Source organism: Rhinatrema bivittatum, chromosome 1, assembly GCF_901001135.1.
Source record: "Rhinatrema bivittatum chromosome 1, aRhiBiv1.1, whole genome shotgun sequence".
In the NCBI taxonomy this organism is placed as follows: Eukaryota; Metazoa; Chordata; class Amphibia; order Gymnophiona; family Rhinatrematidae; genus Rhinatrema; species Rhinatrema bivittatum.
Genome location: NC_042615.1, coordinates 761516111 through 761542190, shown reverse-complemented (window position 1 = coordinate 761542190; position 26080 = coordinate 761516111). Strand labels below are relative to the sequence as shown.

Sequence of the window (26080 nt, the reverse complement as noted above, 5' to 3'; positions counted from 1 at the left end):
AAACGGGTATAAAGAAAATCTCTCGTATAATAATACAAACCTCCCTCATATCCATCTTTACAAAAGTTGTTGTCTCATGTTTCCAGGGGTGTAATACAAATCTATTGTGTTTAAAAGTTTACTCTAGGTAAAAATATTCTGAACAACAGTAAAAAAAAGAAATCAAACAAACCATAAAACAGATTACAACAAAATCTAAAATCCAGCATACAACAGCAGTTTTAGCTTCATCTTGATTGATATTCTGTCCGTGCAGACAAATACGTGCAGTACACGTGCTACCCTTCCCCCTCCCCTCACCCAAGGCTGCCTGAAAAGAGATAAAACTTTGCAAAGTGCTTCTTTATCTATTTGAGTGAGGTTTGACTGCACCATAGAAATGAAAAATGATATTGGTCTTTCTGGGGAAGATTACATCATTTTAGGTTTCTGCTCCTTATCTTTTCCCACCAGGAAGATACGTTTCAATTACAGAGAATATACTCAGGAAACCCTATAAATTGCAATTGAACACTGAACACTGTAACTTAGGTCAGGCAGCAGCTCAGCTGGAAGGTAATAGGATTAGCAAAGACACACTTACAGCTCCCTGGTCTTGGGAGGATATGCAGCACCCTTTAATATCAGCAGCCGCGGGCTCTTCATTCTCCTTGTTATCCGGAGAAGAGGAAAGGTCTTGGGATGAGCAGGTACTAAATATGTCCGGTAAACTGGAAGATGGGTATTTGCAGAAATCCACTTCTGTGCCATCCTAGCCAGGTACAATAACACTTATATTAGATAATGAGCACGTCAAGGTTTCAAAGGGAAGGGAGAGTTTGCTTGGTCATAGTATTCAATGTCAAGATGAGAGCAACGCATGCAGACAGGCCTAGTCACAGACTGCACAGGAATAGCATGTTTCTAAAATACGTGCCAGAAGTACTGTACCAATTTATTTTGACCACAAGTGCAGATTTACTTAGAATGCACAATATTTATAGTCTGTTGAAATCATTAAAAAAATTAAGCAGACTAACCACAATCGCTGTAGTGGTCCTAAAGCAAACTTGATTCTTTGCAGGTTGTGATACATTTTATTGGACCAACATAAGGATGATCCGAAGATTTTACAGTTCATGCATGTTTGTTAAAACACTTCTGAAAAAGGGACCTGTGCAATCTTGAGATCTTATGTACCTCATTCTTCTTGGATAATTCTTGTATTGGTTCGCTAACAGGTATCAGAGCCCACAAAGAACACAAATCTGGCAGAAATAATCAAAAGTTTTTACGCTGGTAAATGTGTGCTTCCCCACATAAAAATATAGTTTAATTATCACTCCTTCCTCCCTGGCATGCAGATACATTTACTTTTAAAACACCTTACTACACAAATCATGCTACCGCAAGAAACTCATTTGGATGCCATTTAAAGCTACAGTAAATATGGATCTAACCCATTTTTATTTTACTAAGCTGCAATAAAATGGCATTTTACCAGAACCAAATTTATCGCAAGTAAAACCTGTGCAAATGTACCTTGCATTACTGCAGCTGGGAACTTCATGAATTCCTGGCTGCAACATCCTGTGATGGCAATCGCCCTCCCCCCCCCCCCCCCCCCCCCCCCCAATCTCAGAGCCACCTTTTTTTTTTTTAAAGGGCTCCCAAGTCTTATGAAAATCTCCCCACCCCTTTATCTCTAAATCCTTGAGGGTCTAGGGCCCCCCACCTTTCCCTGCATGCCCTCCTGTGCCCAAATGTTAAAAAAAAATAAAAAATTAGGATCCTCTTAATCCCAGCCCCCAAAGCCCCTCCTCCATTGAAAAAGTACCCCCTCTTCAAAACCCCTCACCTTCTGGGACCCCCCTAGACTTACCAAAGTTTCACTCGCTCCTGCCCCGCCAGTACAATTACGAAAGATGGTAACAGCAGGACAGGAGTGAGTGGGAATCGCTACTGTCTGTCCACTAGACTTTCAGGGATTTTGAGACATAGGGATAAGGAGATTTGCATCCGCTTTTAAGAAGAACTCGGGGAGCATCAACATGCATGTTAGCATTCTAATGTTCCCAGGGGAAAGTTAACTACACCTCTAGGGGCACAGTTAATTTTTTAGGGAACGACTCGGCTTGCTGGGTTTACCAACAAGCCATGTTATTCCTTTTATTTTATTTAGTTTAAAAACGTATAGGCTGCATTATCCAGTGACCTAAGCAGCTTACAAATGTACATTCATAATAATAAAAGAATACAATAAAACCATAAAAACAAAACATAACATCTTTAAATATAAAGGCTACCGTGTCTCTGTTACCCTGGAGAAAACTAACTCATGTCAGATCAATGTGTTAAAGTATCTGGTCTCTTAGGTCACATGGCCAGTTTTACATAATAATCAGCTACTTTCTAAGCTTTTTCATTGCGCCAGATTTTTTTTTGTGATAATGCAGAATTTTATCAATAATGCACATTACTGGCAGAATGCAGCTTAGTAAATAGACCCCTCAAGTCATCAGAAATGATATGTAGCAATATCAGTCCACATTCTGCCTCCTTTGTTTCAAAAAGAATCATTAGCAGCTTAAGTGGATGGGTGAGGAGGGGAGCATTCCATATTGCTGCCTCTCCTGCCTTTTGGAGAGAATGTTTTTCTTGGCAATATATGAGCATCAAAAATGAATGATCACTTTTTTTTTTTCAAGATACATAAACTTTGCTCTGAAACCAAAGCCATGGCTAGAATTTTGGATAGAGACTAACATTATAGGGGCTCTTTCAATGGACAAGTCTTCTATAGCTCAAATGAGTCTCTGCGAACAACTGAGACTACATGCATGGAGGGTCTTAAAATCTCAGGACAGGCCGTCAGCTATTCCTGGCTCTATTGTTGTTTCTAATTATACTCATATATACTGCCGAGATGAGGGCAGAAGTGGTGAGCAGACAATGATTTGGTGGAGGGGTAATCCTTGGCTCTACACAGACAAAAGGAGAAGGAGCAGGTGATTTCTGCATATCTCTTTGTGATTTAAAGGATAGAGAAACTGTGTCATAAACCCACTTTTTGGATGCTTCCATTCCATTTATTATATTACAGGGAAATAAGGTATTTTCTGGTATATAAGTCACATTTTTTTTTTTTTTTACAAAATATTGTAGGTGTGACTTAGCTGCTGCATTTTCTTTCTCTCTCTCTCTCTCCAATTTGTCCACCACATGGTTTTTTTTTTTACAGGGAAAAAGTTAAAGCTCTTAAGTACATAAATCAGATACAAATGAAATATATCTGTCTCATTCAGATTTTTATTTAATTCCGGAGACATTTAGGTTTTTAAAAGTTCTATCTACAAACCATTCCAACCATTACGAATCTAAGTAAATCAGAGAGATGCTATGTTGAGTCTTATCAGAACCTCATGCAAGCACTGCACTGATATATGTGAAGCATAAACTCGATGAACAACTAAACAGCAGTCATACCACCTTCCTCTGTGATCTTAGAAACTAACACATTTGGACTTAACCAGTACTTGGACTGCAGAGCTCTAATGAACACTGGGTGCTGGACGTACAGGACAGGCACTGAGCTATTGTGTGTGCATCTTTAGGATGACGTCTCCTTGGGTACTTGAGCCAAGAGGAGGAATGTAAATTTTGGTCTCATGCCTAAATGTCCCTTAAAAGAAACCTAATAAACTTTTCAAGCCCAAGGCATTCCTCCAATAACAACAATATTGTGTGGCACACCAACCTCCATGGAGCAGGAAATGTGGACATGTAGAGGACTTCATATGGTTAAAAGAAGAGTTAAGGAGGCAGTGAAAGCCCCATTATTCTCTCTTCCCAATTTTAAATTAAAGGAGAGAGAGGACAGAGACACACATGAACTTGTCTCAGTGGGCCAGTTCCCTCTATATACAAGTGCAGGAGAATTAATCAATTAATTAATTAATTAATCAATTTTACTTAGGGAATAGCCACTGCTATTAATTGCATCAGTAGCAAGGGATCTTAGTGTTTGGGTACTTGCCAGGTTCTTGTGGCCTGGTTTTGACCTCTGCTGGAAACAGGATGCTGAGCTTGATGGACCCTTGGTCTGACCCAGCATGGCAATTTCTTATGTTTTAATTAAGAAGTTGACACGATGCGGGCAGCTGGCTCGGTCAGATACTTTGGCTGCTGTTTGTGACAGCCAGAGCTCCCTCCAATCTGTAACAAGCAATGCTGTTGCTCCACTTTTCTCCTAGAGTTTGTACTGTAGCTCAACTACCCGATCCAGACATCCGTTTTAGTCAGCTTACCAAAGTGGGTTTATAACATCGTCATGGCTGTGTGTTTGTATGTCTGTGCATCCATGTCCCTAAAAGCTTTTCAGACGAAATTTCAAAATTACATGTGTAAATGTATCTACAATCATAGCAATTTTCAAACGCCATTTATTCATCTAAAGTGCACTTATGCAAAGAAATCCTATGGCCAATTCAATGGCATATATTGTAGCAATTTTCAAAAGCCCACTTACACCATAGTATAATCCAGTTTTATGGGTGCAAATGTTTTTGAAAATCAGGCCCTTTTTTGTTTTGTTTTGTTTTTTTAGCATTGAGTCACACCAAATGTTCAGTATGTAAGTCCAAGGATATCCTTACAAGGGGGGAGGGTTGGATTCATACACACATGTGCCTTCTGGGAAGTAGATGCTATTAGTTCTGCATGGAACTTCTTGGGTTGTTTTTTTTTTTAACTCAAGCCATGTATTGTTAATTACACATAGGTAAAATCATAAGAGTGCCTCATTTGAGTTTTACCCACATTAAATTTACCTTAGATGAATTGAAATTTATGTATGGAGATGAACAGGGCCCTGTTCATTTAATATTGCTTCTATTTGGACCTTAAAGCAAAAATTCTTAGACCTCCCCCAAATCCAAACCCAGATCTGGATTTTCATAATGGTAATCAGATTGGCTGATTTAACATACTGCAGTGTATAAATCCTGTCTATGCAGGTGATAAAGACAAGCAGTGAGGCAGGATCTGGGCCATTAACAGAACCTGCGTTTATTAAAGCAGCAGCTGCAGCACTAGGTCTTCTAAATATCCGTCTTCTCATTTTTTGGTTCTCTTGAGCACCACTTTGCTCTCAGTAATACATTTCCTTTTATGTCCAAATATATTTTATTGCTCATATTTTCACACTTTTGAATGAAAGGTGTATACATTTCATCATGGGCCTACACCCCATATTTTTTATGTGCCTTCTCTGAGTCCATTCCGCCTTTCTTCATTATATTGATGGCATCCATGTATCCTTGTGATGCCTACAAGGGTCAGTACAACTGCTCCCCAGTTTACTCAGAGCCCAAACAGTCCATGCACATGAGCAGCAGGAGTGTTCAAGAATATTTCATATTAATGTCTGTGCCAGACTGAAATACAAATTGGAGGAAAAATATGGTTTCTTAATTACTTTGTTTTTCCAGTCCACTGAATTGCCTGAGACGTTTTTGCTAGTGCAACTTGTTTGTTTTGGTTTTTTTTTTTATCATGAGAAAGTAAATTGTTCCTCCCAGAGAAAAAAATTTCAAGGGTCTAACAGTATCAAATAAAATGTTGAATGATGGATGATGAATGATGGTTCTCAGCAGAATTAAGAAAGCTCAAACTCCATCTAAGACAAAACGAGTCTAAATGGCGCAAAAACCCAGGAACCAACACCCTTTCAATCTACAAAGCATCCCTGCATCAATACAAATCAAGCACCCTAAGATCCAAGAGGGACTACTACGCCTCAAAGATACACGACCTTGTTTTCGATGCCAAAGCCCTCTTCAGCTATGTAGCCAACCTCACACAAGTTAAACAACCTGAGATCTCACATGACCAAGCTCAATCAAAAGCAGAAGAACTAGCTCTTTTCTTCAACAATAAAATCAATACTCTCCTATCGCAGCTCCCCACGAACCCCACTGTTCCACTAACCACTCCTCAACCCTCAATCAACTACACTCGTTTAGAAGAACTCGACACAACTTCATCCGCTGAGATCCAAGGAATCCTAAGGAAAATGAAACCTTCCTCTCATCCTTCGGATCACATCCCAGCCAAACTACTACTAGCAATTCCAGAATCTATCTCCAAAACCCTGGCAGACATCATAAATTGCTCCCTCACACAAGGACTCTACCCGGACAACCTCAAACTTGCCTCACTCAAACCCCTTCTCAAAAAACCAAATCTCGACCCAAACGATCCTAAAAATTTCAGACCGATAGCTAACCTCCCATTCATAGCCAAGATAATGGAAAAATTGGTAAATTCACGACTCTCAAACCACATTGAAGACAACAACCTTCTATTTCCATCACAATACGGATTCCGTAAAACCTTAAGCACGGAAGCCCTCCTCATCTCTATGACTGACTACATCATCCTAGGCTTAGACAAAGGACAAGCCTTCCTTCTGATACTACTTGACCTCTCGTCTGCATTTGATACGGTCAATCACTCCCTTCTCATCAACCAATTATCAGCCATAGGTATCTCAGGCACTGCCCTATCATGGTTCAGAACCTTCCTCAGCAATAGAGGTTATAAGGTCAAAATTCATAATAAAGAATCCTCTCTACACCCCGCAGCAGTAGGAGTCCCTCAGGGTTCATCCCTGTCTCCTACCTTGTTTAACATTTATCTGTTACCCTTATGTAAACTTCTCACTGACCTCAATCTCAAACATTTTCTATACGCCGACGATATTCAGGTACTGATCCCCATCGAAGAATCGCTCGCAAAAACACTGTTCTACTGGGAATCCTGCCTCCAAAATATCAAACAACTGCTTACAAGTCTCAACCTGATAATAAATTCATCAAAAACGGAACTTCTACTCATCACTCCTGAAAACAGTTCCATCACATACACTCATCCTATCGTACCAAGCACTACACAAGTGAGAGATCTTGGAGTTCAAATTGACAATCACCTAAACCTGAAAGCCAACATCAACAAAACCACCAGAGACTGCTTTTATAAGCTCCAAGTGCTGAAAAGAATACGACCTCTCTTCCACACACATGACTTCAGAACGATCCTACAATCAATCATTTTCGCAAAGCTGGACTATTGTAACACCATCATGCTTGGTCTCCCTTCATCACATACCAAACCATTGCAAATGGTACAAAATGCCTCCGCCCGTATACTCACCAACACCAGGAGAAGAGAACACATAACACCCATCTTGATGGACCTCCATTGGCTGCCCATCCACTTCAGAATAATCTACAAGGCCATTCTCACCATTTTCAAAAACATCCATCAATTAGCCCCAATCGATCTCCATATTCCTCTCCGATTACACCATTCCACAAGACCGACAAGAGATGCTTACAAAGGATCACTTCAAGTACCTCCAGCCAAGACTACCAGACACATCACGCTTAGAGATCGGGCATTCTCCACAGCCGGTCCAACATTATGGAACTCCATTCCCCCCGATCTTAGAATGGAACCCAACATTTCAACATTCAAGAAAAGACTCAAAACGTGGCTGTTCACACAGGCCTTCCCCAACTCCAACTCCATCTAACTCCCTTCATGCAACAAGCTCCGCTAGCATTAGCGTTAATAACCACCTTTCACAATGTTATTTATACTTGTATATAACTATCTGATCTCCATTTCCTCTCTCATTCCAAGTTATTGTTTTCCTTGTTATATGTAACTGCTTTTCTGCACTGTTGTTTAAATGGTAAAGTTTATTATAATTTCACCCCTGTTTCTTGTGAACCAGCATGATGGGACCACCGTCCTGAATGTTGGTATATAAAAAACTTAAATAAATAAATAAATAAATAAATAAATAAATAAATGTCAGTAATATCATTAATAATGCCATAATAATGTAACAGTTGCAGTTTTTCTGCTTTAACAAACTGCTTGGTATGCCTAAATGAATAATGTTACACAGATGAAATACTTCCACAGGCATGTGATTTTCTTTAAAATAACATTTGAAATATATATATTCATTTATTTTGTTTATAACATTTATAAATCGCTTTCCAGTTTTTACAATCCAATCTTCCAAAGCGATGATACATTGATGGGATGATCCTTTCCTGCTTTCAATCTACAACCTGGGTTCCACCTCTTGCTGAAATATTACATAACATATTACATAACATTTGAAATGGCATCCATTTTCCCTTATAAAACTATATACAAAAAGAAAAGAATCAAACGTGGAGAGAGAGAGAGAGATCCGGATAAACCGATTTGAAGGGATATGCTTCTTTTTATAGAGTAAAAATCAGGCTTCTCATATAGGCAGGGTAATGGGTACTTCTTCAGAAACCACCGATTTCAAAGGGGAGATGGGAGGGAGAACAAGGCACTTAAATCAGAGACTTGGGCAGCTGTTTATTAATTTTACTTTCTACATGGCTCTTGGTGAATTTTATTACAGCTTTCTGTACTGCGCCTGATAAAAGCAGACCTCTGTGCGAGTTATAATCAAGCTTTCAAAATATAAAAAAAACCTGTACAAAGATGACTACTGACTATATGCGACCAAATAGTATAGAGATTACCAACCCTGCTAGCAACGACGAGCTGCACCAGGCCGGCTGCAGTGCGCAGAACAGCCACAGCCTCCTGATGAGAGAGCCCCACTAGGGACTTGCCATTGACCATCAGCAGTTCGTCGCCCGATCTCAATCGACCATCCCTGAAAGTTGCAGAAGAAACAAACAAAAAAAAAAGTATTTAATTTAATGTTAAATCTATACATTTTGTTTTTGAATTAAGATAACCAAATACTATAAATGATGGTTTAGGGGAACCACGAAATATGGGGCACTCTTTTTGAGCTGGTAGCCGTAGAAGCTGCTCTGGGTGGGGGAGAACCAAGGGTTTATCATGGGTGCCTCATTTGGAAAATGTTAAAATGTTTTGTGCACGTAGTGACAGCAAATGACCACGGGATGGCATTTTAGAGGTATGAGGGGCAGGGATGTTCAGGAGGTAAAAACTCATTTCATTTCAAAATTCATTTCTTGGGGACCCCAAATTGTTCTTTTAGTTTCAAAACAAAAACAAATACTTTTTTTTAGCTTGATTCGTTTTTTAAAGTGGGGAAAACATTACAGCCTATATTGGGCTCCAAAACTGGGGTTTTTTTTAAACCAACTGTCTTAAAACTTATGGGAAGAACACAACAGAAGGGGGAAAGAACTCCAAGGTACATAGAAAGGCTGTGGATACTGGATAATGGCATCAAAAGCGGCACCAACATCCTAAAATTCCATAAAGGGGCAAGGGGCTACCAGCATTAGCAGAAGTTCTCCAAATCATTGTGAGAGGAGCTAAAAAGCAGCAAAAGTGGGGAGTATACCCCAAGGTTCCAAAACAGGGCACCAGCAACAGTGACGTAAACCCTTGATGGCATCTCAAGTGGCAAACTGGCACCAAAAGTGGCATCAGCAACCAAAAGCAGCATGAAAAGGGGAACAAAGCAGAAAAGGTGGGACTCATTCATTGACTAAGTGTGCAGCAGAGTCCACCTGCACTCTGTTGCTCTGTCCCTGCTAGAGCTGCTGCCCACCCCTGCTTCCAGCAGACCTAACCAGCGTGCAAGTCAGGGAGAGATCCGTGCGCAGCATTCATGGATGTCCAGATGTCGGTGGTAAAATGCAGGCTACTCCCCTCTGCCTTGGCCAGCAGCATCTGGATCTGATTACGGCACTGTTTGTATAGGCTGGGATGTCCACAATTACTAACGGTGGTCTTGGAGGGGACTCTGTAATGTGGGAATGCCAGCTTGATATAATGCAGAAAGCTCTCATTCTCTACTAGCTGCAGGGGCTGGCTATCAAGGGCAATCATTTCAGCAATGCTCCTTGTTATAACTTTTGAAGTTTCCTGATTCCTACCCCGGGACATTGCTATCAAACACCACCCCATTTACTCCATGGTAGGCTGTCACTTCTGATGGTTGGTAGGGGGCTGCTAGCCTGCCACCCGATTGCTGGAAGGGATCGAGGGCATGGGAGCAGCTTGGGGGACACTCTTCCTCTTTTCCACCACTTTCCCCCAGACTGGAAGGAGGAGGTCTCCAATATTTCCACCCTTCCCAGATGCCAGTACTAGTGGGTGCTGCTTCTGCACATGATAATGCATACCAGTGTTTGTCAGGTGTACCATTTGATTCTCTTGACTGATATCCTTTGCACAGTGATTACACATCACAAAATTTATTTTATTTATTTTATTTATTTAAGTTTTTTATATACCAACATTCAAGACAAAAGTCCCATCATGCTGGTTCACATGAAACAGGAGTGCAAAATAAACTTAAACTTGAACAATAGTGCGGAAAAGCAGTTACATGTAACAAGGAAAAATAGAACTTGGAGTGAGAAGGAAAAAGGAAAGGAAAACCAGCTAATTACATATAATTACATTGTAAGAGGTAGCTAATAGTGATATTGATGGTGATGTGTGTTGATTGTTAGGAGTTAAATAATATTGGAGTTAGGAAAAGCCTGCATGAACAGCCAGGTCTTGAGTCTTTTCTTGAAGGTTGAGAGGCTGGGTTCCATTCTAAGATCTGGGGGGATGGAGTTCCATAAGGTAGGACCGGCTGTGGAGAAGGCCCGATTTCTTAGCGTAATGTGTCTGGTAGTTTTGGCTGGGGGTACTTGAAGTGATCCTTTGTAAGCATCTCTTGTCGGTCTTGTTGAAGTGTGTAATCGGAGGGGGAAATGAAGGTCAATTGGGGCTAGTTGATGGATGTTTTTGTATATGGTGAGGATGGCCTTGTAGATTATTCTGAAGTGGATGGGTAGCCAGTGGAGGCCCAATAGGATAGGGGTTATATGGTCTCTTCTCCTGGTGTTAGTGAGTATACGGGCAGAGGCATTTTGAACCATTTGCAGTGGTTTGTTGTGTAGTGAGGGGAGACCAAGCAAGATGGTGTTACAATAGTCCAGCTTTGCGAAGATGATTGATTGTAGGATTGTTCTAAAGTCATGAGTGTGGAACAGAGGTCTTATTCTTTTCAGTACTTGGAGTTTATAAAAGCAGTCTTTGGTGGTTTTGTTGATGGTGGCTTTCAGGTTCAGGTGATTGTCAATTAGAACTCCTAGGTCTCTCACTTGTGTAGTTTTTGGTATGGCTGGATGAGTGGGGGTGCAGGGACTGTTCTCTGGTGTGATGAGTAGTAGTTCCGTTTTGGATGAATTTAGTACCAGGTTGAGGCTTGTGAGAAGCTGTTTGATATTTTGGAGGCATGTTTCCCAATGAGATAGTGTTTTCGCGAGTGACTCCTTGATGGGGATCAGGATCTGGATATCATCCGCGTAGAGGAAATGTTTGAGCTTGAGGTCAGTGAGAAGTTGGCATAAGGGTAACAGGTATATGTTAAATAAGGTAGGAGATAGGGATGAGCCCTGAGGGACTCCTACTGACGCGGGGTAGAGTGAGGATTCTTTGTTATGAATCTTAACCTTGTATCCTCTATTGCTGAGGAAGGTTCTGAACCACGAGAGGGCAGTGCCTGAGATACCTATGGCTATTAGTTGGTTGATGAGAAGGGAGTGATTGACGGTGTCAAATGCTGACGAAAGGTCCAGTAGGATCAGGAGGAAGGCTTGTCCTTTGTCAAGGCCTAGGATGATGTGATCTGTCATGGAGATGAGGAGTGCTTCCGTACTTAAGGTTTTGCGGAATCCGTATTGTGATGGGAATAGGAGGTTGTTGTCTTCAATGTAGTTTGAGAGTCGTGAGTTTACCAATTTTTCCATAATCTTGGCTATGAAGGGGAGGTTAGCGATCGGTCGATAGTTGTTGGGATCGTTGGGGTCGAGATTTGGTTTTTTGAGAAGGGGTTTGAGTGAGGCCAGTTTGAGGTTTTCTGGGTAGAGTCCTTGTGTGATGGAGCAATTTATGATGTCTGCCAGGATTTTGGAGATAGAGTCTGGAATTGATAAAAGAAGTTTAGCTGGGATGTGATCCGAAGGGTGAGAGGAAGGTTTCATTTTCCTTAGAATTCCTTGGATCTCAATGGATGAAGTTGGATCAAGTTCTTCTAATCGAGTATTGTTGATTGCGGATTGAGGAGTGGTTGGTGGTGCAGTGGCGTTAGTGGGGAGCTGAGATAGAAGATTGCTGATTTTGTTGCTGAAGAATAGTGCTAATTCTTCAGCTTTCGATTGAGCTTGGTCATGTGCAATCTCTGTCTGGTTTAATTGCGTGAGGTTGGCTACATAGCTGAAGAGTGCTTTGGCATCGAATACAAGGTCGTGTATCTTAGAAGCATAGAAGTCCCTCTTGGATCTTAAGGTGCTTGCTTTGTATTGATGAAGAATTGATTTGTAGATTGAAAGGGTATTGGTTCCTGGGTTTTTGCGCCATTTAGCCTCATGTTGTCTTAGTTGGAGTTTGAGTTTTCTTAATTCTGAGGAGAACCAGGGCTGTTTTTTGGAGGAATTGGGGTGTGGGTTTTTTGTTATAGGAGGGCATAGCTTGTTAGCTATAGTTTCCGTAATTGTATTCCATGTTCGAAGCGCTGAGTTCGGGTCAGTGAGGTCCAGGTGGTGGAGGTGTGGTGATAATTGATTATTGAGATCTTCTGGTGAGCAAGTTTTCCTGTATGTGAAGGAGGGCGAAGGAATGCAAGCCGGGCTAGTATCTTTTATTGAGAAAGAAGTTGTTATGAGGCAGTGATCTGACCACGGGACCTTTGTGCAGTTGGGGAGAGACGTGGGCTTGATTGCAGAGTTAACGAAGATAAGGTCTAACGTGTGGCCGGCTTTGTGGGTGGGTTTGTTAACTAATTGAGTGAAGCCCAGCGCGGAGAAAGCTGTGAGTAATGCTTCACAGTTGGGTGATAGTGTAGGGTTATCAACGTGCAGGTTAAAATCACCTAGAATGATAGCTGGAGAGTCTAAGTTGATAAGGGAAGTGGTTAATTCGACCAGAGGTGAGGCATCTGATTCCAGGAAACCTGGGGGAGCATATACGAGTAGGATTTGGAGTTTGTCTGAAGTGAAGAAGCCGATTTCAAGTTTTGAATTAGAATTCGTCTGGTGCAGAGAGAATCTGAGGTCCTTTTTGGTTGCTAAAAGAATTCCTCCTCCCTTTTTTTTATGACGAGGAAGCGAGAAGAAGTCGTAAGCCTCTGTAGGTAACTGGTTGATTATTGCGGTGTCTGATGGTTTTAACCACGTTTCAGTGATTGCACATATATCAGGCTTCACATCAATGAGGTAGTCATTTAGAATTACGGACTTTTTTGTTAGGGATTGAGCATTAAATAGGCTTAAAGAAAATAGGGTGAGGCCTAGAAGTTGAGTGGCGGGAGTGATCATGATAGAAGAGAGGGATTTGAGATTGTGGTGTTGAGCATGTCGGGATGATTCTCTTTTGGGTGGTAGATTATGTTGGAGAATTGGAATTGGGAAGGATGGGGCCATTGGTTGGAACAACGTTGCGAGATTAGAGATACTGTAATAAAAGTTGGAGAGGCTGTGTGAATGCTGGAAGCTTGCAGGTGAGGCTGGATAAGTGCTGGAAGCTTGCTGGATGGCTGGATTGCTGAATGGATGGATGGATTGCTGGATGGCTGGATGAGTGCTGGAAGCTTGCTGGATGGCTGGATGAGTGCTGGAAGCTTGCTGGAAGGCTGGATGAGTGCTGGAAGCTTGCAGGTGAAGCTGGATGAATGCTGGAAGTTTGCAGGTGAAGCTGGATGAGTGCTGGAAGCTTGCAGGTGAAGCTGGATGAGTGCTGGAAGCTTGCTGGATGGCTGGATGAGTGCTGGTGGGGCTGGCGGAGTGTTGTAGAGGCTGATGTGTGTGTGAGACCTTGAAGGTGGAGTCACTGGCCGAAAGCTTGTGTGTAGCTGACGTTGGGTGCTTCGTTAGTAGCGGGTGGAGTGGCCGAGGCGTTTAGGGTGAGTGGTTTCTGGTAATGCTCAAGTTCACATGAGGGGGCACACAAGGTAAGGGAGGATCTTGTCCGTGAGTTTGCTAAGTCGGTCGAGCAGGGAGAGGGGCTTCCTCGGGGCTGCACGAAGGGGCACACAAAGGGGCAGGCCCCTTTGTCGTGCTCCTTCGGCGCGCGACGCTCGGCGCGCGGCGCCTAGCAGGGCCTGGATTTAAAGCCCAGCCGGGCTGTATCAGGATTGGCTGGCTGCTTTTAGCTGGGCGGGCCTTGGCGCGTTTCCCTGTTTTTTTCTTTTTAGTTGCGCTTCGTTCTTCTGATTGGGCCTTAGCACGCGGCTGGCGTCGGGGTCCCCCGGGTGGGGAGGCCGAGCACTGACCTGACCTTCCCCCGGTGGGGCTCCGGCGCCGGTCGCGCAGGTCTTCGGTTGCGGCGAGGAGAAAGATGGAATGGCGCCTGCTGCCTGGATTTAAAGCCCAGCCGGGCTGTATCAGGATTGGCTGGCTGCTTTTAGCTGGGTGGGCCTTGGCGCGTTTCCCTGTTTTTTTCTTTTTAGTTGCGCTTCGTTCTTCCGATTGGGCCTTAGCACGCGGCTGGCGTCGGGGTCCCCCGGGTGGGGAGGCCGAGCACTGACCTGACCTTCCCCCGGTGGGGCTCCGGCGCCGGTCGCGCAGGTCTTCGGTCGCGGCGAGGAGAAAGATGGAATGGCGCCTGCTGCCTGGATTTAAAGCCCAGCCGGGCTGTATCAGGATTGGCTGGCTGCTTTTAGCTGGGCGGGCCTTGGCGCGTTTCCCTGTTTTTTTCTTTTTAGTTGCGCTTCGTTCTTCCGATTGGGCCTTAGCACGCGGCTGGCGTCGGGGTCCCCCGGGTGGGGAGGCCGAGCACTGACCTGACCTTCCCCCGGTGGGGCTCCGGCGCCGGTCGCGCAGGTCTTCGGTCGCGGCGAGGAGAAAGATGGAATGGCGCCTGCTGCCTGGATTTAAAGCCCAGCCGGGCTGTATCAGAATGTGGATCTGAATTACATAGTCTGGGTAAACAAATAATTATGGGTGTAGCTTGCATGTTACAGCAGTTACTACCCTGAATCAATTAAGCCTGATACTTCACTTGGAATACATATCTAGCGCAACTCACTGCTTCAACGGCAGGGGGGAATAAAGAAAAGAGGATTTATAGTCAGACAACAACCAACAAGGACTGAATGGCAAAGGCTGGGTAAACAAATAAGCGTGGGAGTAGCTTGCTTATTGCTGCAGTTACTACCCCTAACCAATTAAGCTAGATACTTCACTTAGATGCATCTCCAGCACTACTCTCTACAGCAATGGCGGGGGTGGAAGGTAACTAGAACCAAAGAGTTACTAATAAGGGCCAAGAGTTTCAGATAAGTATGAGAAAAAAAAAAGTATGAAAGCTTGCTGGGCAGACTGGATGGGCTGTTTGGTCTTCTTCTGCCGTCATTTCTATGTTTCAGATCATGGATTTCTTCTGCGATCTTTTCTCTACATCCTTAGTGGAGGATGCTAGCACTGGTGCAGGGGTAGAGGGAGGACTCTGAGGAACAATGCCAGGGGCATCAGTCACACTCTTTGCCTGTGCTGCCTGCTCTTCAGTGCCATCCTCATTTTGCTCTGTTTTACCCATCAATGAACCAGATGATGCTAAGACACTACTGTATACTCTTCCAGTATACCTTCAATATCTTCTGATTCAGACAAGCCAAGAAAAGACTCTTCATCTGAACCAGTGGAGGAAAATATTGCCTTCACTGCATCATGTCTAGTGAGGAGTATTCTTGTTTTCCTACCCCTTTCACCTTGCTGCTACTCTTTGCCTGCGAATAGTCTGCCACCGTTTTCCTCTTTTCAAAAACAGAATGGAGCGAAACATGCCTAGTGACATCTGCACTCTGCAGTGACACATGCTCTTCTCCATATGTCAGTTTCTTCTAGATAGAGCTGGCTTATGCTGCCTTCTTAGTCCTGAAGAAATCCCACTTCAACTTACGTGCAAGGACTACTTTTTTGGTTGTTGTTGGCACTGCCAACCTGGCCAAGTTTGGAAACATTTCCTTTAACTGCTCTGCCTTTCTCTATCTCTGACATAATTGATTCTGTCACTGGAGATTTGGATATTAAAATGATTTAATATTTCGCAGTGATACCATAATGCCTGCTGACTGTGGTGTGTGTGTGTGTGTGTGTAATACAGAGACACTGCTGCATTGAGTGTCATACTGTGTGCACTAGTTCTCTGATACTGAAGAGCATAGTGACAGGCTTCACATCACAGCCTGGTATGCTTCAGTCTCTGCCCTGCCCCCAGTGCTCACCTTTTGCCCACTGTCCAGGCAGAGACAAAGTCAGTAGCAGCTCTGCAAGCAATTCTCCAGTCTGCTTCCAGTCATCACAAAGGAAAAAGAAGAACAGCACGCAACACAAGTCTGTTCTCTCTGACCCAGAGCTTCTGACGCAGTGCTGCCTGTCTGCTTTCATCTATTGTATGACTGGCACAGTGACAGTCTAAAATGGGCAGCAGGGGAAAAAATAACTTAGAACTTAGAGAAAGCTCAAATAGCATTCTCCTTCAAAGACAATGCCTTCAGATGGAATGCACAGCAATTCCCTGACATGCTCAGTCTTCAATATCAGTGACACCGTATCCAGTGTGCAGCAATAAGTTGGATTGGAAAAAAAATCCTTCACTGTGATACGTCATTCCTATTGTCTTCCTGACAACATGTCCGTCCTACCCATGTCTGTTGGCTGCCTGCTTTATACTTTGTATCAATTCCTAAATGCACACCTATTGCTCTCCTATTGATTTCTATGAGTCCATTGACTTTAGTGGTTTATAGAAATTATTCTGTTCAAAATGAATGCAACAAATAGGATTTCTTTAATTCAGGGGGCCTCTGAAGGAAATGAATTGGACCCTGTTCATTTACTTTTGCTTATTTGTTTGAAACTAATGCAGATCCCTAATGAGCGGCAGTGCAGTAGGATATTGTGTTAATGGATGTGAGGGTAAATATATCCCCTTAAACTGTGGGTTTTTCTTATTAGAAGGAGGTATAAAAGTGGGAACATTTGGTGGGTTTTTGCCCTTTGGTTCCTATCCTTTCCAGAGAGGGGTGGGTAATAGTGAACTCGAGAGGTGTGACCTGCTAAGTCTAGCCATGCTGTGCGCTGGTGGGCCCAGGGACCCTCTTAATGGGAGCAGCAACCAATAGGAGAGGAACTAACCAGGAGGTGGAGGTGAGAACAGACTAGGAGGTGAAATGAAGAAGAGGCCTTGATGCCGGGGAAGTGAAGAGCATTCCTTGAGTGCAACCTGCACTGGGAGGAAGGTGGTGTTGACTTCAGATGGAAGGTCAAAGAGTAGAGGAATGAGAGTAAATCATGTAAACAGGAGTTGAATTATATCCACTTTGGATGTGAATTTTGATCTGGGCAGGCTGACGAATGAATCCCATTCCTTAAAAAATGGTTGGGATTGAGGTACGAGCAAAAAGGGATCCGATAGTTCCAATTAACTCTTACGATTGGTCCACGGAAAAGAATTTCTGTGGGAAAAGGAGAAGGCGGTTTATTTATTTTTATTCTATTTATTTATTTATTTATTTTATTTCCAACTATTTGATATTCTGCTTTTATCCAGATCGGACTCAAAGTGAATTACGATAAATCTGAACAGCTTAACAAGTAAAGCAATGTAATTCATATGTTCCAGAGATCATTTCTTGTATATGTGCTTCTGACTGTGGAATATATTCAAGTGATTAAAAATGTAACCCGCTTCACATCCTCTCATTTAACCACCATCCATCCTCCTCTCTTCCATTCTTTGCTCAATTCTCCCTTCCTCTCCTACGCCTCCTTCATCCTTCCTGTCTCCCATTCATTCCCAGACATCCTCCTCACTCCCTCCCTTGAATTCTCCTCTCTCCTTGCTTCCAGCGCCTCCACCTCATGACTGCGGCCATATCGCAAGGCTCTGCATTCCCCGTGCATAAGGAGCTCCACCCTGGCAGGAGCTCTAGGTTTATTGTTCCGGTAAGAACTCAGATCCAGTGCCGCAAGGTTGAAGCAGCAGGATAACAGCAGCAGCAGCTGCAGAGCAGGAAGCAATCTGATATTTGGGTTGTTTCTCAGCTTTTGAGGTGCAGCCCAAATTCTGCAGCAGCAGGTTGATTCCTCTGTCGTTGCTATAGCAGTGGTATTGCAGGAAACCGAGGGCCTTAATGGTCAGCAGGAAACCTGATAGGTCATGGTAACATGATTGCTAACATAATTCATTTTACCGTTGTTAATGTTTTTCATAGATGACCAAAAGATTAACTTTTAAATTATGCAAGAGGGTGTTCAGAGAAAGTACTTCTGAGCAGGTAAGGAAAAGGCTGAAGAGGAGGTACCGGCACTTTTTCCAATTTGAAAGTGACAAGCATGGGGACAGGAGCTTGAACTCTAATTTCAAATAAAGCAACAAATGTTATTATTATTAGCCAACACTGATAGTGGGCAATAATTAAAGCCCCGATTTCTAAGGGCAAAATGCTATTTTTCTCACAGAAATGGCTTTCATTATTGCCCTTCCCGTTGCTAATACGTATTATCATTGGAGCTGCAGGTAAGAACTGACTATCAACAGAGGCCTCATGCAGGTGCTACATCACAATTATGCTTGCATAGGTTTGGAATTATCATAGTTCCTCATTAATCCCATTTTACAACCCAAGCCTACATAGTCTGCAAATACTGAAGACTGTTCAAAGTAACACTTAAAGACATTCTGCAGAACTCAATAGCATATGAAATAAAGTGCATATGGCTAGGCCACAGCCATATGCAGCGCTGTACCTATGCGCAGAGCCTCCTTCCTCCACGTGTGCTACAGTGATGCCTTGAGGTGATCTCTTTGATCCTCGGCCTCCTGTGATCTGGATTCCCAGTCCATCGGCCCCCCTTCACCATGTGCATCTTCCATATACAACAACCTTCACGCTGCAGGAAAAAATAAAGGTCTTTAACCTTTTTGCCAAATGTATTCTAACTTTATTTACACATTTAAATAGCAGGAAGACAGAATAATGGTGTTTGCTCTTCCAGAGGTAAGGAAACAAAACAGACTTATTTGCATTATACTTAGAACCTGCTTCAGAATCTTGTGAATCCCCTGCATCGATGAAAACAGATAACACATTGGAAACTTAGAAACAGAGAACATGATGACAGAATAAAGAGCATACCGCCCACCCATATCTCCGGCTCCTTTGTTGTCCCTTCCCTTTCCTTCAAGATTCTCTGTGCTTGAATTCTGATATTTCCTGGTCTCCACCACCTACAAAGGGAGGCTGCTCCATGCATCCACCACCCTTTCTGTAAAGAAATATTTCCTTAGATAAGTTTTTCCCAACCTTTTCAAGCTCAAGGCATCATTAACAAAAATGTTGTGTTCCACATCAACCTTCACAAAGCAGGCCGTATGGACTTGGAGAGGACTCATATGGTCAAAAGAAGAGATAGGAGAACATTGAAAGCCCCACCAGTCTCTCTTTCAATTTTTAAAACAAAGGGGGGAGAGGGGGAGAAGATACACATGAACCCATCACAATGAACTAACTCACTTTATATACAAGTATAGGTGAAGGGAGAAGATAGTCTGATGCAGGCAGCCAGCTCAGTTAGTTATCTTGGCTGCCGAAAGTGGTTGCCAGAGCTCTTGACACTCAAACTGAGTCACATCCAGGGCTCAGTACACACTCTCCCCATCTCACTCATTCTGGGGATAAGACAGATTAGAAGGACCCAAAGATGGGGAATATGAGGAGGTGGTGTTTGCTATGTGTGCAACACAAAACAAGCACAAACTATTCGTGCCCTGCAAGAGGACTCTAGGACTTATGCTACAGCTAGAAAGAAGAGGCATGCATGTTCTCACAGCTAGAAAGAAGAGGCATGCATGTTCTCAGAAAGTAGTTCCTACAAGTTTAAGAGCCACTGCTGGTGTTTCTTGATGACAGTAGTGTCCAGGTGCTGGCTGGGATCTGAGTATCAGGCAGTAGTGACATTTCCATGGCACACCTGATCAGGTCTGAAGACACATTTCTATGGCACATCTGATCAATGTGCAATGGCACATTGGTTGAGAAACACTGCTTTAGATTGCTCCTCAATCTATCCAATTTCATCCTCTCCCATGATTCCTAGTTCTAGTGCCTCCTTTCTGTTGAAAGAGGCTCACTTCCTGTGCATTTATTCCTTGGTGGTATTTAAATTTCTCTATTATACTCCTAGTTCCTTCATTTTAATGTTTTAATTTTTAAATCTGTCCTCATATGCTTTATGATGAAGATCATTGACCATTTTAGTAGTTGCCCTCTGTGCCAACTCTACTGAAGGTGCAGTCTCCAGAATTGCACATAATACTCAGAATGAGATCTCATCAGAAACTTGTACAAAGGTAATATCACTTCTTTTTTCCTGCTGGCTATTCCTCTCCCTGTGCAGCTGAGATTCCTTCTGGATATTGCCATCATCTTATCTTCCAGTTTGGCCACCTTAAGATCATCAGATATGATCACCCCCACATCCCGTGCTTATTTTCAACTACCAAAATCTAGATTTTTTTTTTTATACTGACATTCGATCTCAATTGAGATATCACACTGGTTTACATTCAGGTACTGTAGGTATTTCTCTACCCCCAGAGGGCTTACAATCTAAGTTTGTACCTGAGGCAATGGAGGGTAAAGTGACTTGCCCAAGGTCACAAGGAGTGACAGCAGGACTTGAACCCTGGTCTCCTGGTTCATAGTTTCCTGGTTCATAGTCCACTGCTCTAGCCACTAGGCTATTCCTCCCACCCTCAGTCAGCCCCCCCCTTTCCTCAAGCTTCAGTAAATGCATCTTCATGTTTTCCACACATTACAAGATGTCTACCCTGTTGCAGAAGTTTTTGCCACAAAAAAGGCAAAAACACCCATATTACTCAATCTGATACTCAGCCAAGTTATTCAATCCAATATTCAGCACTACTTAACTATCTATGTTCACACTTAGCTAGTTGCACTGTTTGAATATTCAGGCACAGTCTGCAACTGCCACTAAAAAGTTATCTGGCTAATAGGATCATTTATCAAAATGCATTATGGTGTTAATGTGTGCGAAAAGTAAAGTAGCGTGAATGCAAATTTTTGAGGGGGTGGGATCGGGGGAGGGGTGGGTTTTTGTTAAATTAGGGGGTCAATTCGCACTGTGCGATAGCATAGCACATGCTATCGCATGGTTTTAATGCTGGAAATAACTACACCTTTTTCTCTGGGATTAAGCTGTGCGATATGTCCAAAATGGCCATAACGCAATTCGCGATATATTTTTGGAATTGCATTTTGGCCATTTTTGGGCTTGGGGAGGGGGAAGGGAGGGAAGGAGAGAGGGAGTGGAGTGGAGAGAGAGATAGAGCGCCTCTAGGGAGGGCCTCACTGTATGCACCTATTTATATCTCTATAGGAGGTCCACCTGATAGGTTGAGGTGAGGTATTAGTGGTGGTTTAGGGGCCAGTTTCGCATGGAGAATGAGATGTACGAACAGCACAATACATCTTGGTGAAGATTTGACATCATTTGGAGTGAGGAAAGTCTTCAAAAGATGAAATTTTGTAGTATGTTCTCTCACCCTAGCTTGATGGTACCCTGTTATAGAGGGCCTTGTAGATACACCCCATGAGAGAGAGAGAGACTATGTTCCCAGGCTGAGAACCAAAGAATCAATCAGGGAAACTCAAGAGGGAAGGTGAAGAGAACCAGCCTCTCTCAAGGAGAGTGGTTTCTTCCACCAAGAGAGTTCAGAAAGCAGTTGCAGCTGTGGGAAGGGAGCAGGCCGGACAACTGAGCCAATCAGGATAGTTCAGGGGAGGGGCCTAGGGCCAATGAAAAGGGACCCTCGAGACATATTTCAGTCTCCCTTGAGAGGCTCAGAAGGCAACAAGATCTTTCTGTGGAAAGACCTCTTGGAGCAGTAAAGATTGGCCAGATCAGGAATCTCAACCCTCTAAAGGAAAGAGCAAGGTTTGCTGACATTTATTTTCTTTTGGGATTTTGTTCTTCCCTTTTCTGTTTTGATTCACTGACATTGTGGACCAAGACTAAAAGACAAATTCACTATCCAGTGAAACAACCGAGTGGCAAGATTGTGTTAAGCCTTGGGTTTTCAGTGGCTCCACAGATAAGGGGCTGACTGTGGAGACCAAGTGGAGAGGGGCTTCGAGACCCTGGTCGGGAGGACACTTGAGACTTGCACCAAATAAATTATTATCTGGGATCAACAAAGAGGGGTGCAGAACCCTTTAGGTGCACTTCCAGAAGAGAGAGACCAACATCGAACCATGGGATCTCATCACACACACTCTCTAACTCACTCTCTCTCTCTCCCTTAGTGCATGATGTGAAAAATAGGGTTTAGCGATAATACCTATGAGAAGAGGTAACTTACAATTTTCCATAAACACACCAAGTGAGAGGAAAACAGGGAAGTGACAGTTGGCTGACTAACTTAGCCAAGAATTGCTGATATTCAGTACTATCCACTTTAGTTAGATAGAGGTCTTTAAGATCATGAGAGGTCTTGAACGAGTAGATGTGACTTGGTTATTTATACTTTTGAATAATAGAAGGACTAAGGGGCATTCCATGAAGTTAGCAAGTAGCACATTTAAGACTAATCGGAAAAAAATCTTTTTCACTTAACGCACAATAAAGCTCTGGAATTTGTTGCCAGAGAATGTGGTTAGTGCAGTTAGTGTAGCTGGGTTCAAAAAAGGTTTGGATAAGTTCTTGGAGGAGAAGTCCATTAACGGCTATTAATCAAGTTTACTTAGGGAATAGCCACTGCTATTAATTGAATCAGTAGCATGGGATCTTCTTAATGTTTGGGTAATTGCCAGGTTCTTGTGGCCTCGTTTGGCCTCTGTTGGAAACAGGATGCTGGGCTTGATGGACCCTTGGGCTGACTCAGCATGGCAATTTCTTATGTTCTTAGTTAGCTGGATAAGTCTAGGATTGCTATTTGGACATTGTAAAGTTAGCTGAATAAACTTACCTGGCTAATTATATTCAGTGGCGCAGCCTCACTGCTGAATATCTTGGCCAAGTTATCTGATTAAATTTGTGCTACTGAATATCAGCCTTATATATTTGACAAAGAAAAGTTTCAGGCATTCAGCTCGATACAGTAAAGTTCAGTTGAAGATTTCTCGTCTGTAACGAGCTCGCTGCGCACAATTCGGACGCGTAAGGCAAACCAGCGATACAGTCTCCAGTTTTGCACGTCCGTAGCGCTTCTTAAAACAGACGCGTAACCCTTCCCGCACCCGGCATGTAAATGAACGAATTAGCTGTATAATGAAGGAATTAGCTATTCCCCTCCGATACCGTAACGGGCACTCAGGTTCTCTCATTAGTAACGCACTGTTTTGCCGCGGCCGTAACGTGTTAGTTTACCGCCTCCCCCTAGTAGGAGTTAGGACTGTGAGTCTAGTAACAAATCCATCGACACCGCTTAAGACACTCAAAAACAATAAAACACAATTTTAAAAAAAAGCGATACAGAGATGATCGAGAAAATGTAATGATGTGGGACACATAAAACCTGTCAGAAGAAAAAATAAAAATTTTTAAATACTTGTCGGAGGGCCGCGTGGGTACAGGCGGCGGCGGCCGGCGGGAGCCGGGTTAAATCTAGGCCGCGGGCGGGTGGGTGCCTTTTCCAGGCGGCGGCGGCAGTGGCAACGGCAGCGGGGGGACACGCGTTAGTTCGAGACGGGCGGCGGGTGGTCGCGTGTTAAATCTAGGCCGGGCCCGCACAGGCGCGCATTCATTCACTGCCGGTGGGGGCTGCCGGAGAGGCAGCCCCCACCGGCAGTGAATGAATTCATTCATCCAGGCGGAGGAGCCGGCAGCTTTCGCCACCGGCTCCTCCGCCTGGATGAATGAATGCGTGCCTGTGCGACCCCTGCGATTCGGCGCTCAAGGCAGTCACATGCCGTGACGTCACGCCTTGAGCGCCGAATCGCAGGGGTCGCACAGGCGCGCATTCATTCAATGCCGGTGGGGGCTGCCGGAGGCAGCCCCCACCGGCAGTGAATGAATGCGCGCCTGTGCGGACCCGGCCTAGATTTAACACGCGACCACCCGCCGCCCGCCGGCCGTCTCGAACTAACGTGTGTCCCCCCGCCGCCGCTGCCGCTGCCGCCTGGAACAGGCGCCCACCCGCCCGCGGCCTAGATTTAACACGCGACCACCCGGCCCCCGCTGCCGCCGGCCGCCTGGACCCACGCGGCCATCTGAAACTAACGCGCGTCCACCCGCCTGGAACAGGCGCCCACCCGCCCGCGGCCTAGATTTAACACGCGACCACCGGCCCCCCGGATCCCGCCGGCCGCCTGGACCCACGCGGCCCTCCGACAGGTATTTAAAAATTTTGATTTTTACACTTCCCGGTGCCTGTCATTTCAAATGTCATTTGAAATGACAGGTACCAGCGCACCCAGGTTACTGTATAGGCGCTGTATTAAGCGCCTATACAGTAAAATGGGTTACGCGGGCATAACCCTTCCCTACCGCTTTAAAGCCACGGCATGCATTTGCATGCGATTAGAGGAGAGTATCGGGGAGTTAGTGAAGAGAACTGTGCGTGCGGGGAGGAAGGGTGCGCCTGACACTACCTCACTGTTTCTACCTCGACCTTACTGTATCGACCTGATTGTGGGTTTGAAATGAGAAAGGGTCCAGGTATTGTTTATAAGAAATTACAGCAAATCTTTTTGACTTCTGAAGGGAGAATATCAGGGTGGGGGGAGCAAACAGCAATCATTGCATGACCAGGTATTTGGAAAGAAAGCTTATCTGCTGAAAAAGAAATGCAGAAGCACCTCTATTACCACCCAACACTCTGCCCACAAATTTGTTTATAAACATTTATTTGCATATACAATATTAATTCACCTCTGGCAACCATATTTACCCCTACCGAAATGTGATGGAACGGCCAGAATATTACCACTTTTGCAGAGCTCCCATTCCTTTCTATGGGAACTCTTTTGGACTCATTTAAAATTTCACTGCACTTTTGCAAAAATAGGCAGCTAGTTTGAACAAACCCTCTTTTTAAATTATTAGTTACATACCTCAATTTTTTTTTTTTAGCAACCTTCCCCTTCTTTTTATGTTTAAATCTTATTTATTAATTTTCATAATTATAAACATGTAATACATAATATAGATGCATTGGCTACAACTGTCTATGGAATAGAGGGTTTTTTGTTTTTTTTAAAGACAATATCACTTTTCATGCTGGGGATTGTGTTATTTCCTTTTTGAAAACCATTCTGCTCTAAATTTGCATCTACATCAGTCTATACAGCATGTCTACCACCTCTTATCCCATTTTGAGTCTAGTTTTACTTGAATTCACAGCTTTACTTGTCTTCAAAACAATCTATTTTAGGATAAGAGGAGCAAGACTGAAGCTTCAGAGGGATAAGCAAGCAAGCATGCATTGTTTGCAAAGGGTTTGCTCTCCCTTGATCTGTAGTGATGCCAATAAGCAGACTCCCAGTCTCCCATGATTCCATGGTGTGTGGCAAGGGCTGCAAAATCTGACGCTTGCCACAGAACAGGTTGGTCTCTGTATAATTGCTGCAGGACATCAAGGGCCATTTGGAAATGGAAGCAAAAGCAGTGGTAATGGTGGCTGGCACATCATTCCCCTTCCTCAGTGATCCTGGCTTGGCAAAAAGAGGGACAGTGGCAGCATGGCATCTCAGGCCGCATCCTCCTCCTCTGCTACAAAGGGCGGGGGCATCATGCTTTGAACTATGGTGGACACCATAGTGCTGTGTGGTTCAAAGCATGGCATCCTAGCCCAATTGGCAGAGAAAAAGGATGTGGCCTGAATCAGAGTATCAGAGGGGCTGCATGTGAGGGAGGAGACTGAAAGCAGGGAGTGGGAAGCGTCCTTAACTCCTGTAAACAATTTTCTTCAACTTTCTATTAGTTGCGAAACAAATTTTTCCCACCAGGAATGAAAATATTTTTACTTTTCTTTGATTTTTTTTTTTCCTATTGAGTAGGGCCGCATAAGTGGCTTTGAG

The 26080-nt window shown here is 43.7% G+C and overlaps 1 protein-coding gene across 1 annotated transcript in view; it reads right to left on the bottom strand.

The window, feature by feature from the left end:
* The window catches only part of PDZD2 (PDZ domain containing 2), a 718708-nt gene that overhangs the window by 226790 nt on the left and 465838 nt on the right, over positions 1 to 26080 (bottom strand). The window contains 4 exon segments of the mRNA XM_029579361.1: positions 584 to 751; positions 8581 to 8713; positions 18789 to 18799; positions 18801 to 18932. Of these exon segments, the coding sequence (XP_029435221.1) occupies positions 584 to 751; positions 8581 to 8713; positions 18789 to 18799; positions 18801 to 18932 (444 nt within the window).